The sequence below is a fragment of the Neolamprologus brichardi genome, chromosome 7 (assembly GCF_056152115.1).
Source record: "Neolamprologus brichardi isolate AB-2024 chromosome 7, ASM5615211v1, whole genome shotgun sequence".
Lineage (NCBI taxonomy): Eukaryota > Metazoa > Chordata > Actinopteri > Cichliformes > Cichlidae > Neolamprologus > Neolamprologus brichardi.
Genome location: NC_142110.1, coordinates 63,868,950 through 63,884,012, shown reverse-complemented (window position 1 = coordinate 63,884,012; position 15,063 = coordinate 63,868,950). Strand labels below are relative to the sequence as shown.

The 15,063-nt window shown below is 38.9% G+C and overlaps 1 protein-coding gene across 1 annotated transcript in view; it reads left to right on the top strand.

Annotated features, from left to right (window-relative positions):
* mical2b (microtubule associated monooxygenase, calponin and LIM domain containing 2b) overlaps window positions 1–14,786 on the top strand; it is a 74,775-nt gene extending 59,989 nt beyond the window's left edge. The window contains exons 27-37 of the mRNA XM_087844101.1: window positions 2,186–2,239; window positions 4,778–4,899; window positions 5,042–5,268; window positions 5,448–5,621; window positions 5,721–6,088; window positions 8,011–8,084; window positions 8,207–8,296; window positions 11,598–11,691; window positions 12,195–12,303; window positions 12,377–12,450; window positions 12,528–14,786. Of these exons, the coding sequence (XP_087700227.1) occupies window positions 2,186–2,239; window positions 4,778–4,899; window positions 5,042–5,268; window positions 5,448–5,621; window positions 5,721–6,088; window positions 8,011–8,084; window positions 8,207–8,296; window positions 11,598–11,691; window positions 12,195–12,303; window positions 12,377–12,450; window positions 12,528–12,748 (1,607 nt within the window). The 3' untranslated portion in view covers window positions 12,749–14,786. The remainder of the gene's footprint in view (window positions 1–2,185; window positions 2,240–4,777; window positions 4,900–5,041; window positions 5,269–5,447; window positions 5,622–5,720; window positions 6,089–8,010; window positions 8,085–8,206; window positions 8,297–11,597; window positions 11,692–12,194; window positions 12,304–12,376; window positions 12,451–12,527) is intronic.
* Window positions 14,787–15,063: the final 277 nt, after the last annotated feature.

Sequence of the window (15,063 nt, the reverse complement as noted above, 5' to 3'; positions counted from 1 at the left end):
TGAATCTGTGCTACACTTGATGTAACCCAACACTCTGACCTTACCAGTCCAACACAGGGCTTTACTGCGAACTCACCACAGCAGGGTTTTAATAGTTTTGCAATTTTCATTAGTTTTTATTTTTATTTAGTTTTGACTTCAGATTTTCAATTTTACATCAGTTTTAATTAGTTTTTACCAATTGTTTGCTAGTTTAGTTTTTATTTTTTTGAAAATCCTTAGTTTCAGTTTAGTTTTGATTAGTTTCAGTTATAGTTTTAGTTGTGTTTGCAATAATTAAGTGTAACAAAATCCCAGTTTCATCATATCAGTCATTCTGCTCATCCTTGGGTATGTTGCTATTCCAGCTACCATACTGCACCCTGCACAGGTCGCCTGTCTGTCGCAGGGCTAACACGCAGAGACAGACAACTCACATTCCCACCTATGGGTTCTTTAAATAAATAAATAAAGGCAGATGAACAACCATTGATACCAGGCAACTATAAAATGTATATCTTGGCCCCAATGAGACTATTAACTGTCGCAGCACCGGGTGTTCGTAATTTTGGTTCAAGTGAATTGATAAACTTTTTGAAGGTAATTGACTCACACAGTTGTGTAGATATCCCCGTCCTGTTGTCTCGGGATGCATCACGCTGCCTTGCCTGGGGTTAGCTTCTGTTTTCTGGGGATGAGGGTTGAGTGTGCTCCCTTACCTTCTCAAGGTAAGCTAGGTTAGCCTTCTTGTGTGAGCTTTTCAAGTGCACTTTAAGGTTTGTGGGATTTTTTTCCCTTTAGAAATGTCCCTCATAATTTGTCTGTTTCCACTACAAGACACTTGCTTTATCCAAAACACAGTCATATTCAAAGTAATCCCAAATTGGACTCTGGCTCCCGACTTTTCCTGACATGATTCTGCGCGTGGACGGAGCAGCAACACAGACGACTCGACTAACGTACTGCCACCTGCTGGCATAATGAGACACAGCAAGAAAAAAATCTGTAAACTAAACTTCATTTTCACCCTTGACTATTGTATGACACGCACACATCAATGAAAACTAAACACATTTTTGCTATAAATTCAGTTAATTTTAGTTAGTTTTGTGAACACTCATTATAGTTAAAGTTAGTTTTCCTTTTTTTTGTTTTTATTTTTATTTCCGTTAACGAAAATGTTTTTTCACTTCTAGTTTTCGTTATTTCGTTAGTTTTCGTTAACGATAATAACCTTGCACCACAGTCCTGCAAACTAAGCTGTTTACCTGCACAAAACTTCCCAGGATTTTCACGCAACGTTTGAATAACATAACGTTGGTGTGCTTAGTTTGTTTCGCTGGACTTTTCACAATATGAAAAAACCTAATTTATCAAAACACATCATATACAGATCCAACACATGATTAAAAAGGATGACATTGTGTGCAGCTCATCAAGTGTCACTGAGCAATCTGTACCTTTTGAAATATAACCTCTCTTCTCTGGTCTACATATATTTCTCCACATGAACATTGCAAACTCTTAAACTCTTAAAGCTGATGTTCTTAGTATTCGCAGAGTATCTCCTCTTATCCAGTAAGAGATTCTAAAGCAGAATACAGAACATCTCAATTTCACTATTCTTCCCTATTTAAATAGGCTAAGTAACACCTGCAACATGAGATGTGCTTGAGATATCACTCAAATCCATTCATTACCGCTTCTAATGGATATTTTTCCACCTGTTTAAGAAGCTCTTTGTTAAAATAAAGAAAAGAAGCAAAATGTGTTTCCTTTACAGCAAACCAAAGGCTTGCAGGAATGCATGAAAAAGCTCTTCCCAGCTTTTTAGAAACACGTTGCTGGCTTCAAATTTAAAATATCACATATTTTACAAATGGTATGTCATATATTATCTTTGTGCTATTTTCAGTGAAATATGCCTTTAAATTAGTTTCACATTATTGCATTCTGTTTGGATTTACATGTTATACCATATTCCAACTTTTTTGCAAAAATGATGTCGCACATTATTATTAAAATGTTCTTTTTCTTACCTGGTGAGATGAGCTTTTTCATGTGACCCACACCTGATCTGTTCCACACCAAATTCTTACCTGACAGGATTCCCCACATTCACTTCATTTAATTTTTTCTGTGTTTAATTCATTTCTGCTTAATGTTAACCTTTGCAACTTATTGAAATTCTTCCCTTGTTTTGCAGATCACTGTAACCCCAAACACAAACACAACAGATGGAAGCGGAAGATTCGAGCAAGTGAGTAGCTCAGATTTTCACTCGGGTCTTGCCTCTGCCATCATCATCAATCTTCCTGTTGTCGTCGTTTCAATGAGAACCGAAAACTTGTTTCTTGTCTGACAGCTATTAATAGTTTGGTTGTGAGACTTTACTTAGTTGTTTTTACAGTGCAGGCTGTTACTGATAAAACATTTCACTCTACAATATCTGTGCACAAATAACGTGATGTGACAAACCAGATGTTAGTGGGGAAAGTGCCCAATTACAGTTACTGTAGGCTTGTGTTGTTTTTTGGTTTTTTTTGTAGTTGATAAACTGTCATTCAATATATTCAACACTAGAGGTCGCTGTTTCCCAACTTTGTAGCGTTCTGGGCTGTTTGTTGTTTTCTGCAGAGTGATTTGATTCCTGTGATGTGATGGACAGACAGTATTCCTCCTCCTAACTGCAGCCATGACTGACAAATCCTCAGAAAACAAATAGTTTTCCTTCTTTATGTGTCAGGTTGATAATTTTGTTGTTATGGCTGCTTACAGTTCATACATATATTTTTAGCATTATTCAATCTGCCACCTGTTTCAAGGTGGTTTGGCTCACACTGCTTTTTAAAGAGTACACACCTACACTTGTACTCATTAATCCATAGGTGTCAAACTCTGGCTGCGGGCCTAAGCCATACCAAATTACTATTAGAGCTGGCCTACTGGTATTATACAGCTAATATATATATTGTTTAGTATTAAGCTTTGCTTGTTCCATATTCAGTTTTTCAGCAAAACGTGTTTGAGTCCATAAGAAAAGATTCATTCTTATATCTGGAGGAATAAACATATTTCAATAAATATTAACGTCAGCCTGCGACTTTGTTCCGGTTTTGAATTTTGGCCCACTGTGTATTTGAGTTTGACACCCCTGCATTAATCTGTCATTAGTTAGCGAACCCTAAGATACAGGTTTCTAAAAAAAACTTGCAGCAGGTATTTTCATTTGTCACATTTACAAAAAGGTCTTAACAGAAACAAGGGGTTTACTTTGTGTTAAATCTCTTAAATCAATCTTTCAATTGAATTGTGACATCTTAGCATTCTTATTAATACTTTTGTCAGACACTGGACTTTTACAATTTAAAACAAACTGGTTTGAAATTATTTACTGACTGGCTGTGAGTTGGACAAAGCTAAATATTACTCTATACCATTCCATTTAATTTTAATAATATATAGCATCAAATCACAACAGCAGTCATCTAAGGTGCTTTATATTGTAAGGTAAAGACCACAACAATCAGATGACCCCCTATGAGCAAGCCGTTGGCGACAGTGGGGAAAAAACCTCTCTTTTAACAGGAAGAAACCTCTGGCAGAACCAGCTTCAGGAAGGGACGGCCATCTGGCACAACCAGTTGTGGCTGAGCGAGGGAGACAAGATAAAAGACACTGTGGAAGAGAGCCAGAGATGAATAATAACTAATGATTAAATGTAGAGTGGCATGTAAACACATAGGGAGTGAAGAAGAAACACTCATGGAAGTCCCCCAGCAGCCCAGAACTATTGCAGCATAACTAAGGGAGGATTCAGTCACCTGGTTCAGCCCTATAACTATATGCTTTATCAAAAAAGAAAGATTAAAGGCTAATCTTACAAGTAGAGAGGGTGTTTGTCTCCCGAATCCAAACTGGGAGCTGGTTTCACAGAAGAGGGGCCTGAAAGCTGAAGGTTCTGCCTCCCATTCTACTTTTAAAAATTTAGCAACCGCAAGTAAGCCAACAGTCTGCTCTCAGACTGCTCTGTTGGGGTGATAAAAGTGCTCTATTGGGGTGATAAGAGGTCTTTAAGATAAGGTGGGGTCTGATTATTCATTAGAAAAGATACTGAACCCCAAACTGCTCCTCGTGTGCCCTTCAGTGTGTGAGCGACTATGATCAAAGCATTGTGTAAATGCAGGTCGATTTATCATATTGTACTGACTGCACAGATTGAAAGAAAATTGCACTTTGAACCAAATTTTTGCTGCATGACTGAACTGGTACCAGCCACTGTTTAAGAGGCGTGCTGTATTAAGTGCACAGTGGAAATCTTTGCAGTGGAGTCCCATAGGATGCCCATACGTTTGCATATATTTCAGATAATAAAGCCAAAACATCAGCGATTTTGGATTAGCGCACTACCTCGGATCTGCTTATTGTGGATGCTAACATTGGCTTTATTTCAGAGCTGCCACCTGGTGCACTTCTTCACTTTAATTCTGGATATTGCAAAGTTGGTGTTAAAATTCATACAACTTGCATTAAGCTGTAAGAACCCTGTTGAATCGTGTCAGTCACTTCAGTGGCATCATTCACATTTTAAAGATGTGAGAAGTAATGTGAAGCTGAAGTTTTGATGTCTGTGTTTCACATTTTCCATTTGCATGCTGAACCTAAAAGAAAAAAAGACAGTGTTTCGTGCCTGTATTATGTTCAGGTAAATTAATAGTTGCTGGGTAACAGAAAAATGGTTGCAGTATTTGCATATTTTTTTGTTGTAAAGTGTTCCCTGTTGTGTCTCTTTATGTAGCCTTCCCTCTGCTTTTCATCAAGCGCTATCCCAAAAGCTCACAGCCGGACAAAGACGGACCTGATACCGTCCCTGAAGCCGACTCTGACTATGAGGAGATCACTCCAGCAGAAAAACAACCTGTATGTTATGACTAATTTCCATTCACTGGATACAGAACGGTCTTGTTTTTAAGGAATCTTATAACTAAGAGCAAGGGTGTCTGTGTAATTCATCGACGTTGCACAGTGTGAACAAAAAGACTATTTTCTGCTCTTCTTTCAGCACTCGGACAGCAGTTCCAAAACATCAGTGGATACCCTGAATCCTCCAGAGGTAAATGAGACGAGTGAGGAGCGCTCGGCCATCTGCGGAACATCTACGCCAAGGAAACGCTTGGCCTTGTCCTTTTCTGCCAAAGAGAAGCTTCTGAACTGGGACGTGGAGGTCAACCCAGAGGAAACTCCCGTTAGCACAACCACCGAAAACGCACCACAACATAAGGACCAGGTGGAGACTTGATCCGTTTATTAACCTGAGAGAAGATGAGCCTGGATATGAAAGATAGTTTTCTCATCTTTTCCTTCTATGCTATGTAGAATGGCTCAAGGACAGTGATGTGAGAGATATAAGAGGAATTAATCCTACATTATATTGAATACATTCATCCTCTTCTCATGTTTTATCTGGTACAGGCAGAGGCACAACTAGATGAGCCTCGGAGAAACTCGATCCAGAGCGGGGAGGCTTCCCCGAGCCAAACTTCAGCTTCATCCCCCTCAGCCTTCCAGGCTATAGCCAACGCCTTCAGGAGGACATTTAGCGGGACCAATCAACTCAGCAGCTCCAACACTGCAGTCATAATGTATAAAATACTTGGCTCATAGTTTGCTGTTATATAAACCAAGCTGTCTTCTCTACTGCTCTCAGATTAAATTCTGATACTTTTCCTCTGCTTTAACAGGAGACCTAAACACGACGCTCCCCGCAAACGGAGGCCCATGTCCGAGGGAGCGTTTAGCTTTAGCTCACGCTTCAGTGCCATAGCGCCAGAGTCATCCCGAGAGGACCGGGCCAGCATGCACGAAGCTCATTGGGCAGATCCATGGGGGGCGGGGCAGGACCTGCCTTCCCTGTTGCAGCAGGTGTCCTTAAAGGGCCGTAAAGACTCTGGAGAGGTGTTCGCTGATAAGATTGGCCCATTTGCACGCAAAAGGGTCAACTTGTTCTCTTCCTTGAGGCTGAGGAAGAGGGAATTGTCTGGGAGTGAAGGGAAAGACCAGGAGGTTCAAAAGGAAATCACAAACATCCTCTCTAACATCAGAAACAAAGGTTAGTGTAGGGACTCCGAAGCTTGTTTGTAACAGTGCTTTAAATCCTCTGGATTTTTTTGCCCTTAGCTTCAATACTAGGATGTGATCCAATTTACAAGTTGCACACTTTAACTCAGGTCAGTGGGCAGCTGCAACTGCAATAATGTCTGATGATCAGAGAAGTGAACCAAACAAAACCCTCCAGACAGAATCAAAGGATCTTGTTTTGCTAAACGTGTGTTTTTGAGGTTTAAAGGGGATCTATTCTCCTCATTTTTAGGTCTCTGATTTCTCTACTGGGTGTAATAAAAGTAGTTTTGCATGATTCGCACACCCTAGCCCTTAGTGTAGCCCATCTGGTCATCCACTGTGTGAAACAAGCCTTTAGCACCTTTTCCTTTAATACCAGCCTCCATTTAGGCTAGCTTTCTTGTAATTGGCTGCCCCTCATAGACAGAAGGCTCAAACAGCGGGCGGGTGGGGTTTACTGCTCACACTCAGAGCTGTGTGGCTGAGATGACCACGTTAAGCTCCTCTGCTCTGTGTTGTACAGCTCCAGCAATAGAGAAAGCCATCTGAAATTGAGGGTTTAGAGCAATCTCAAGCCTCCTTATTTAAAAGTCTTCTGTTTAATTTCAGTATCCACTGCTGAAAAGAAGGAAGAGGTTTTTGGCCCCCTTTATTGCTTATTTGCTTCATGCTTGTATGGTTTCCATACTTTTTGGAGCCAATTTTTTTTTGTGTTTGGAGTGCAGGCTCATCCATGGGATTATCATAGTAAAAAAACTTTAAATGCATTCTTTTCATTAGGGATGCAACGACACCAATTTTTTCAAACCGATACGATACCGATACTTGGATCTGAGTACTTGCCGATACAGAGTACAAAAACCGATACTTCTACCACACACACACAAATGCAATGAATTGGAAGACAGGTTTTATTTTATTCTCTGCCGATAAAAAATAAAATCTTAATAAAAATGACCACAAAAAAATTTCAAGTGAAAAATAAGCACTTCTGTTAAATTATTGCAGAGTCTCCACATTGTAATTTAACAAAATATCACTGAACTATTGGCACTGTCTCGAGCTTTCAGAATAATAAATACAAATTAGGTTTGAGAATAAAATAAACTTTTAAATTGTTGCAGAGTGTCCATATTGTAAACAAACAAACAAAATAACGAAAGTATTTCGGCATTGACGAACAAACTTCTCATCTGCCCGTGGATCATCAGTCCACTGCGCCGTTAAACCAAGGACTGACATCGCGCACACACTGCTTGTCTTTACCTCTTCAGAAAGTTTTGGCACCATTATCTCCCTGATGTGTGGGCGGTTGGGAATTTCATATCGCAGCTCGAGTATGCTGAGAAGACGGTTCAATCCTATGTTTTCCACGACTGGCATTGGCTGGTCATCCAGAGCGATAAAATGAATCAGAGCCTCTGTTATTTTAACTGCCCGTGGATTTTCTCTTGACATTTTTCATCGCTTTTCCAAAACCTGAGTTAAAGTTGGCTGTTCCACACTGCTGACATTTTGTTTAGCCTAGCTACAGCAGCCTCCAGTTTCTCTTTTTTTATCTGGAGCCGCCAGTCTCACTCATCTAACCCTGTGCCTGTTTAGCGCGGGATGTCCCCCTAGTGGCCAATCTAAAAATCTACAACAAAAATGACAAGCCACCCTCTGATTAATGAAATAAGTTGGTATCGGTTCATGGTATCGGTTAACTTTTATGAGTATGAGTACACACATATTTTCAGTATCGGCCCCGATACCCAATACCAGTATCGGTGCATCCCTACTTTTCATGCTAAATTTAAAAGTTTCTGTATAATCCAAAAAGGCTCTTTTTTTTTTTTTCTCTTGCGAATCTAAAATGCTAAGAGTTTCTAATTATCCTCACTTTTTAACTTTTCACTCTTACATATCCAGCATCCAGTCAGCAGAATTTGGAGGAGCCCTCCTCAAGTGATGATGAAAATGAAAACCTGGGGTCCAGTCAGAAGGTTTGTACATTCCTGTTGAGTGAGACACGGCACATTCCAGTTATTCCCGCGTGTACTGGGTTTGTTTTTTGGTTTTTTTCCATGTGTACATTTTGTGAAATGTTCCACGCTTCCTGTCCCAGCTGCATTCAGACAAACTGAGGAGGAAGCAGGCAAAGACAGTGGCCCAACAGGCTAAACGAGAACAGCTAAAGAGGCTTCACAGAGCTCAGGTATCGTAATTTCCTTTTAAATTCAGTCTGTGGTTAATAGAGAGATTTGTGCTGGAAAGCTGTGCATTGGTCTGACCTGACAAAAATGTAAAAACCCCTAACGTGTGTCTGACTGAAGAGCTTTTTGCTACCAGTCATAGTTATACATTTTACATTTACCTGATGCTTTTAAAGAACAAAGGTTCGCTGCTCGCTCAAAAAGATCCACGATGTTTGTATCTGAGAGTATGCCCACACTGATGACACTGAAAATCTAGCAGTTATGGCTTTAACAGAGAGGTGTTATTATGTTTCAACTTTTTGTAGTCAAAAGTTCATTTATGTCTATGAGCACACTTATATCTTTAGTGCTGTGCAAAAATGTTGAGCCACCCCTCGTTTCTTATTAATTTTATAAGAAGTAGGTGCGCTGATTTTATTTAAACATGTGAAAACATACAAAGAAATATAAAGTCTAAAACTGATTTTGTGCAGTTCTGTTGAGCTTGATAATCAATATTTGGTATGACTGCCTGTATCATCAACACAGTCTTAACTCTGTTTGGCAGCTTTCTTGCTTTTTCTATAGTCCTAGTCCCATTTTCTGTCCAGATGATTCAGACCTCACTGTTAGAACTGCTTGAATAGTTCAGTTCATTTTTATTTCAAACGTGTACGTTCACCATCATTTCCTCATATCATTCCACTCTTTTGTTTGAAAAGGAGTAAACACAAGTATACACTTATTAGTCCCCACCCCCACAAATTTTTCATCTCATTCATTTTTATTTTTTTTAATAATGTAATAATGTGTATGTGATAGTCCCCGTAGGGAAATTGCTCCTCTGCATTAACCCATTCACCTAGTGAAGCAGTGGGCAGCCACCAATGCAGCGCCCGGGGAGCAGTGTGTAGGGATGGTACCTTGCTCAGGGGTACCTCAGGGTAGCCGTTCAGTAGAGTTGAACCCATAACCTTCCAATCATGAGGCAGCTACTCTACCTATTGAGCTATCCCTGCCCCTGCCTCATTTAGTTTTCTTTTAGTCTTAAATCAAACAAACAATGAAACAAAAGCAAAACGAAACACAAATCATCACAATATAGTTTCTTTCATATAATAAAAGACTAAGAATATGTAAATTAGCAAATTCACAATAACCAAAACATCACTTCAGTTACTGTCCCGGGTCAACCCCGTTTTCTTTATTCTTATATTTGTCTACAATTATTATTTTTTTTATATTTTATTTTAAACTGGTTTATGTTGTTACTTTCTTCACTATTGAGACAGACATACTTTTTAAAGTTGTTCTAGCACTTTGTATTTTTAAATTCCATTTCCTCCCCCCTCGTCTTTCTATAAATTTACGCATTTCTTTTGGAAGCATTTTGTTTCTTGCTTTATATATTATTTGTGCTGTTTTAAACTTCACCAAGTCCTGAAATTTTATGGCTTGCATTTTGATAAAGAGTGCATTTGTATGGTCCCTGAACCCTGCATTATTTATTAATCTAATGGCTCTTTTCTGCATTGTGGTTATTGGTTGTGTATTACTTTTGTGTGTGTTTCCCCAGACCTCTACACAATAGCTCATATATGGTAGTAGTAAAGCACAGTATAATATGTGCAGTGCTTTCTGATCCAATATGTTAGGTTCTGATAGTGATGAGATCCGGGCTGTGGGGAGGCCCATCCATGACTCGTGGTGTTCTGTTGTATGTTCTTCTGTCCCAACATGCTTTGACTGCTTTGCCAGTGTGTTTGGGGACCATTGTCATGCTGAAAAACAAAGCTGTTGCTAATCAGATGTTTTCAGATGGCATTGCACGGTGGATCAAAATTTGATGGCACTTTTCTGCATTCACAATCCAATCAGTTGTGACAAAATGCCCATCAATCCAACCATGAGAAGAAATAATTAGAGCTCGCGTTCCACCAGTTTTCAGGTGGTTGGCTGTGGTATTTATTAGAATTTTCTCATTTCACATATGACCCCAGCTGGTTCTTGGGCCATAAAGAATGAAAAGGAATAAAACAGGGCAGACTATGGATGGATGCTATTTGAGTATTTAAATATTTGCATCTGATTATATAAAAGGACTCAGGCATGAACAAATTGGGGGGGAAAAAAATCAATATAACATATTTTAATAAGGTAGTGGGCTACCGTGGACCACCAGACGTCAATGTTTCCTGGCAGTGATTCTTCACGTCTCCTGAGCTCTACCACACGGATAAATACCCTTCTTCCCAAAGATATTCCTGTATGTGTTTGATAGTGGTTTAATAAAATTATAATAATAATAATAATAATAATAATAATAATAATAATAATAGTTATTGTTATTGTTGTTATTATTATTATTATTATTATTATTATTATTATTATTATAATATTATAATTATATTATTATTAATAATACTAATACTAATAATAATAATAATAATAATAATAATAATTATTATTATTATTATTATTATTATTATTATTATTGTTCTTTATTATAATTATTATTATTATTATTTTATTATTATAATTATTATTTTTTTTTTTATAATTTATTATTTTTTATTATTATTATTATTATTATTATTATTATTATTATTATTATTATAATAGTGGTGAAGACTGCTGTCTAACACGTCCCCTCCAAAAACATCATTTCCATCAAACCTTTCAGGGAGTCTGTTTGCCCTGTGGATGAGGGCATCATCACCTGGGAAGAGGCTACTCCCACCATGACAGAAATGTTTCATCAAAGGATAAAAATGACCAGCTTAATGTTTATTTGCAGTGACCTTTTACAAACAGAAGCACTCCTCACCGTAAGAGTCGGTGCTTCAGGTTTTCCCTTCAGTTTGTTATCCTTGTTTATTTCCCAATATTCCTTTCACTGCAGACGGTCCCTGCTGATATCCGTCTCTGAGATTTCTTCCATAACCCCATTACAAGGATGTTAAACGGAACATTGTTTGCAGTGCTCACAGAATTGAAAAATTGCATTTTAAAAAAAAAAAAAAAAAAAAAAAAAAGAAAACGGCAGAAAAATCTCTTACTCTGAATGATTCATGTAAGTGTTTTCTACTGAAGAAATAGGGCCTTTAAACTTGTTCATTACAAGTTCTCAGAATTACCCAGAATAACAAGGACACTTCAGAGAAAGAAGGGCTAATTTTATTTGTGAACACCACAAAAGAATTTAGATCCTTTGTATGGAGGGGAAAGCAGAAATTTCAAAGAACGATTTCTCCCTTGATTAATCTCCTTTGATCACATCTAACTACACGTGTCATACGGCGACGTCGTTGCATTGCACAGGTGATCCAGAGACAGTTGGAGGAAGTCGGAGAAAAGCAGAGGGACCTGGAGGAGAGAGGAGTGGCCATAGAAAAGATCATAAGAGGAGAAACAGGTACATTCAGACAAACCTTACAAACCTGTGAGTCTCAGCATTGCTTAGCTGCTTTTATTTGACAGGAGTCTGTACCATAACACCTTGATTCACTCTACTATACAGCTCAATGGAATTCCACAGTGAAAGCTTCATTCTTTTTTTTCCCTTCTCGTTCTGTTTAATTGCACTGCCCATACTTCTCAGACCATTTAGAGAAAAGCACTGCCTTGTAATCCTGGTCTGGTTAAAAGCCTCTACATACGGTTAATGGCTGTGCTCATAATAGACACTAGGGACTTTATTGTTGCTTCATCTTTCTACAATACAGGCTTCTGTTTGTGTTCCAGTGAATAGTATATGACCCCGTGACATGATGTGTATGTCATTGAAGTTTGATTTTTTTTTTTCTTGCTGTGGTTTTTAAATAATTGATATAAATTCTGAATGTCTTTCTTCTTTTTTGATCCCTATCAAACCTCTTTTTTCCTCCCTACATCGTTCCCTCTTTCCCTTTTTTACAGAATCTCCTCAGACGGACGACAATGACGAGGCCCAGCTCTATCAGTCCTGGTTTAAGCTCGTCCTAGAGAAGAACAGATTGGCACGCTATGAGTCTGAACTCATGATCTTGTAAGTGAATGCGTTATGAAAGCAATTCCCTTTTCTCGCATGTAGAGGTCTCACTATTTTCTCCTCTGTTCAGCGCTCAGGAGCTGGAGCTGGAGGACACACAGAGTCGGCTGCAGCAGGATCTGCGGCGCAAAATGGCAGTAGAGGGTACGGCCTTGAGCACACAGCGCTGCAGTCTGATATAATAGAGCATGCTCTTATTTCTGTCTTCTACTCTTTTTTAGATACAAAGAAGAGTGCCTCAGAGCTGCAGGAGGAACAGGTGATCCTCGCAGAGATCATGAGAACAGTGGAGAAACGAGACATGTTGGTCTCTATTCTGGAGGAGCAGAGGGTCAAGGAGAGGGCTGAGGACAGGGACCTCGAGAGCCTTGTGCTCTCCAAGGGCTACGAGTTCCACTGGGCCCGCATGGATGATAGCTGGGGCCAAGAGAAGCAGGAGTGATGGCTGAAAACCGAGGATCTCACTCCGAAGAGGACAGATTAGAAGGAAAACAGGTTCCCACAATAGTTTGCTTGTGGCTTTTTTTTTGCAAAGCTATAAGTCTGAAAAATGTGGATGGAATCTTGAAACACTGACGAAGATTGTAAGACTTGATCGTGTTAGAAAGAATGGAAATTGACTCTTAGATAATGGCTTCCCGTATAGCCACGAGGGTTAATAACCTCTCTGCCAACTTTTCTCATCACTCAGAAGTGTAACTGCAATGTCCCATGCTGATACTGACCTGAAACTTGATGTATGATATGCTTAACCACCTCCGATAATGTGAGCCGCTGCCTTGAATGCCGGCACTCATCATAAACCAAACTGCCTTATTTGTGGCCGCTAGCCATAAGAGTGGACTTGTTGCGGCAGATTGGTTATTACTGTAACACTGTATCTTCACTGGATAGCACATGGAAGGAGTCAAAAGTTTTTCTGGAGACTCTTGCACAGCGTGAATTGTTATAAAACCAGAAAAATGCTTTAAGTATTTCACTATGAGTCACTTTATGTGCAGCCTTGTTTGTGACTGTAAACTCTTGTGCATATTTTAAATTTATTCACTTTTCTTTGGATCAAATAAAATATATTTGTATGTATGCTCAGGCACTAATTAACACCAGAGAAATGGAATCTGCCATGACGCTGCTGCACAGACAAACCACAGATGATCTAGGGGAGCCGTTTGATTCCTAGTTGTCTCATTGTACAGTTGGCTGGAGTTCAGCTAAAAAAGCAGCAAACAGCAGTAGCAAGACAGTCCACAGTGAATGGCAAAAGCATAGACTGTATATAAAAATGGAGGGGCCGCTTACTCCTCGTGTTGAATTCCCAAAATCAGCATTTTGGTACCACTGTGTAAATTTTTGGAACCAAAATGATCGTGATCTTGTTTGGAGTGGGAATTCATTAGCCTAATATTGTCAGACTTGAAGCTAATTAGTGCTAAGTAACAGACAAATACAACTGTTGAATTTCACTCACCAAAACTAAAGCACCAACTTCTTGGACAGACTATACCACCCTGTAAGCAAGGCACTGACAGCACAAACACTGTGGAGGTCCAGTTCCGAGACTTAAACTAAAGAAGGTAAAGCCCAGCAAACACAGATGGGCGGCAGCTTCCTATGTTGGGACACCTGGCAATGCTAGCAGCTGCAACCCTCTCTAGTATTAAATTAAAGAAACTTCTATGAAGACCAAAACAGGAGGCTGTAACCGGATATTTTTTTGTTTTTTTTATTGCTGTAAAAATGTACATTTTAGCATGGGATTCACTTTCTGTGTGTTTAAGAATCAAATGGTTATCGTGGTTGAGGAAGACGACTGGTATCAGGAAACTGCTGCTAGAAACCGGCTGCTGTTGCTCGCTTCATCTGTGAAATTCATTATTTATTACAATTTGAAATCGAGACTATTCTAAAAACTTACTTCTTGATCCCCTTTATCACAAGCATAAAGAAAATGTCAAGAGGAAAAATCTTTAATCCACAAAATTAAACTTTTGGTCTAAAGTTTCACTCATTCTGGACTATCTTTGAACCGCCGTGTAGAAAACTGGAAGTCCAGAGAGTGGGAGTTCTCATGTACTTTTGTTGAAACTTGCAGATATCTCTGGCCTTGCTCCAGTAAGGCATACCACTAGCTGTGACATCCTGAAAGCAGCGTGCCCAAAGTGGATTCATCATCACATCAACTACTGTGAATGTGTCTGCAATTCACTGTAAAGGGCTGTGAGTCAAAATGCCATCAAAATGTCATCTCATGAAAAGATGAATATGTGTTTACATGAGTTTTAATGCTGATGCAAACTGCCATACTATTCTCTCGGTCCTCGGGCTTTAAATGTTATTTTGTTTATAATACAAATGAATGCAAATTAAATAATATAGAGTAAGTTTGGTTTTCTTTATCAAAAACACTTTCATGTTTTATTTTTATGCTGCTTTGAGTGTTTTAAATGAAAAATAATCTTAAATAAAAATGAATTTTTGGATTTCTGGTACTGTTTTATTGTTTGTCTTCCTCTGTTGATTGTAACAGCAACCTATTTCTTAATGCTTAACGACATAAAGACCAATATAAACAGTCTTAAAAAGCTGTTGGGCTTCAGTTTTCTTTGGCATTGATGCTGTTGTGGTTTTACAGACACATGACCACTAACCACATGATGTTAACTTGTCTGCCATTTTGGACATGTGATGATGTAGGATCAAGTGATTAAGGCCCCAGCCACACAGGCTTAGAGACTGGTCCCCAACCATCTGCCAACC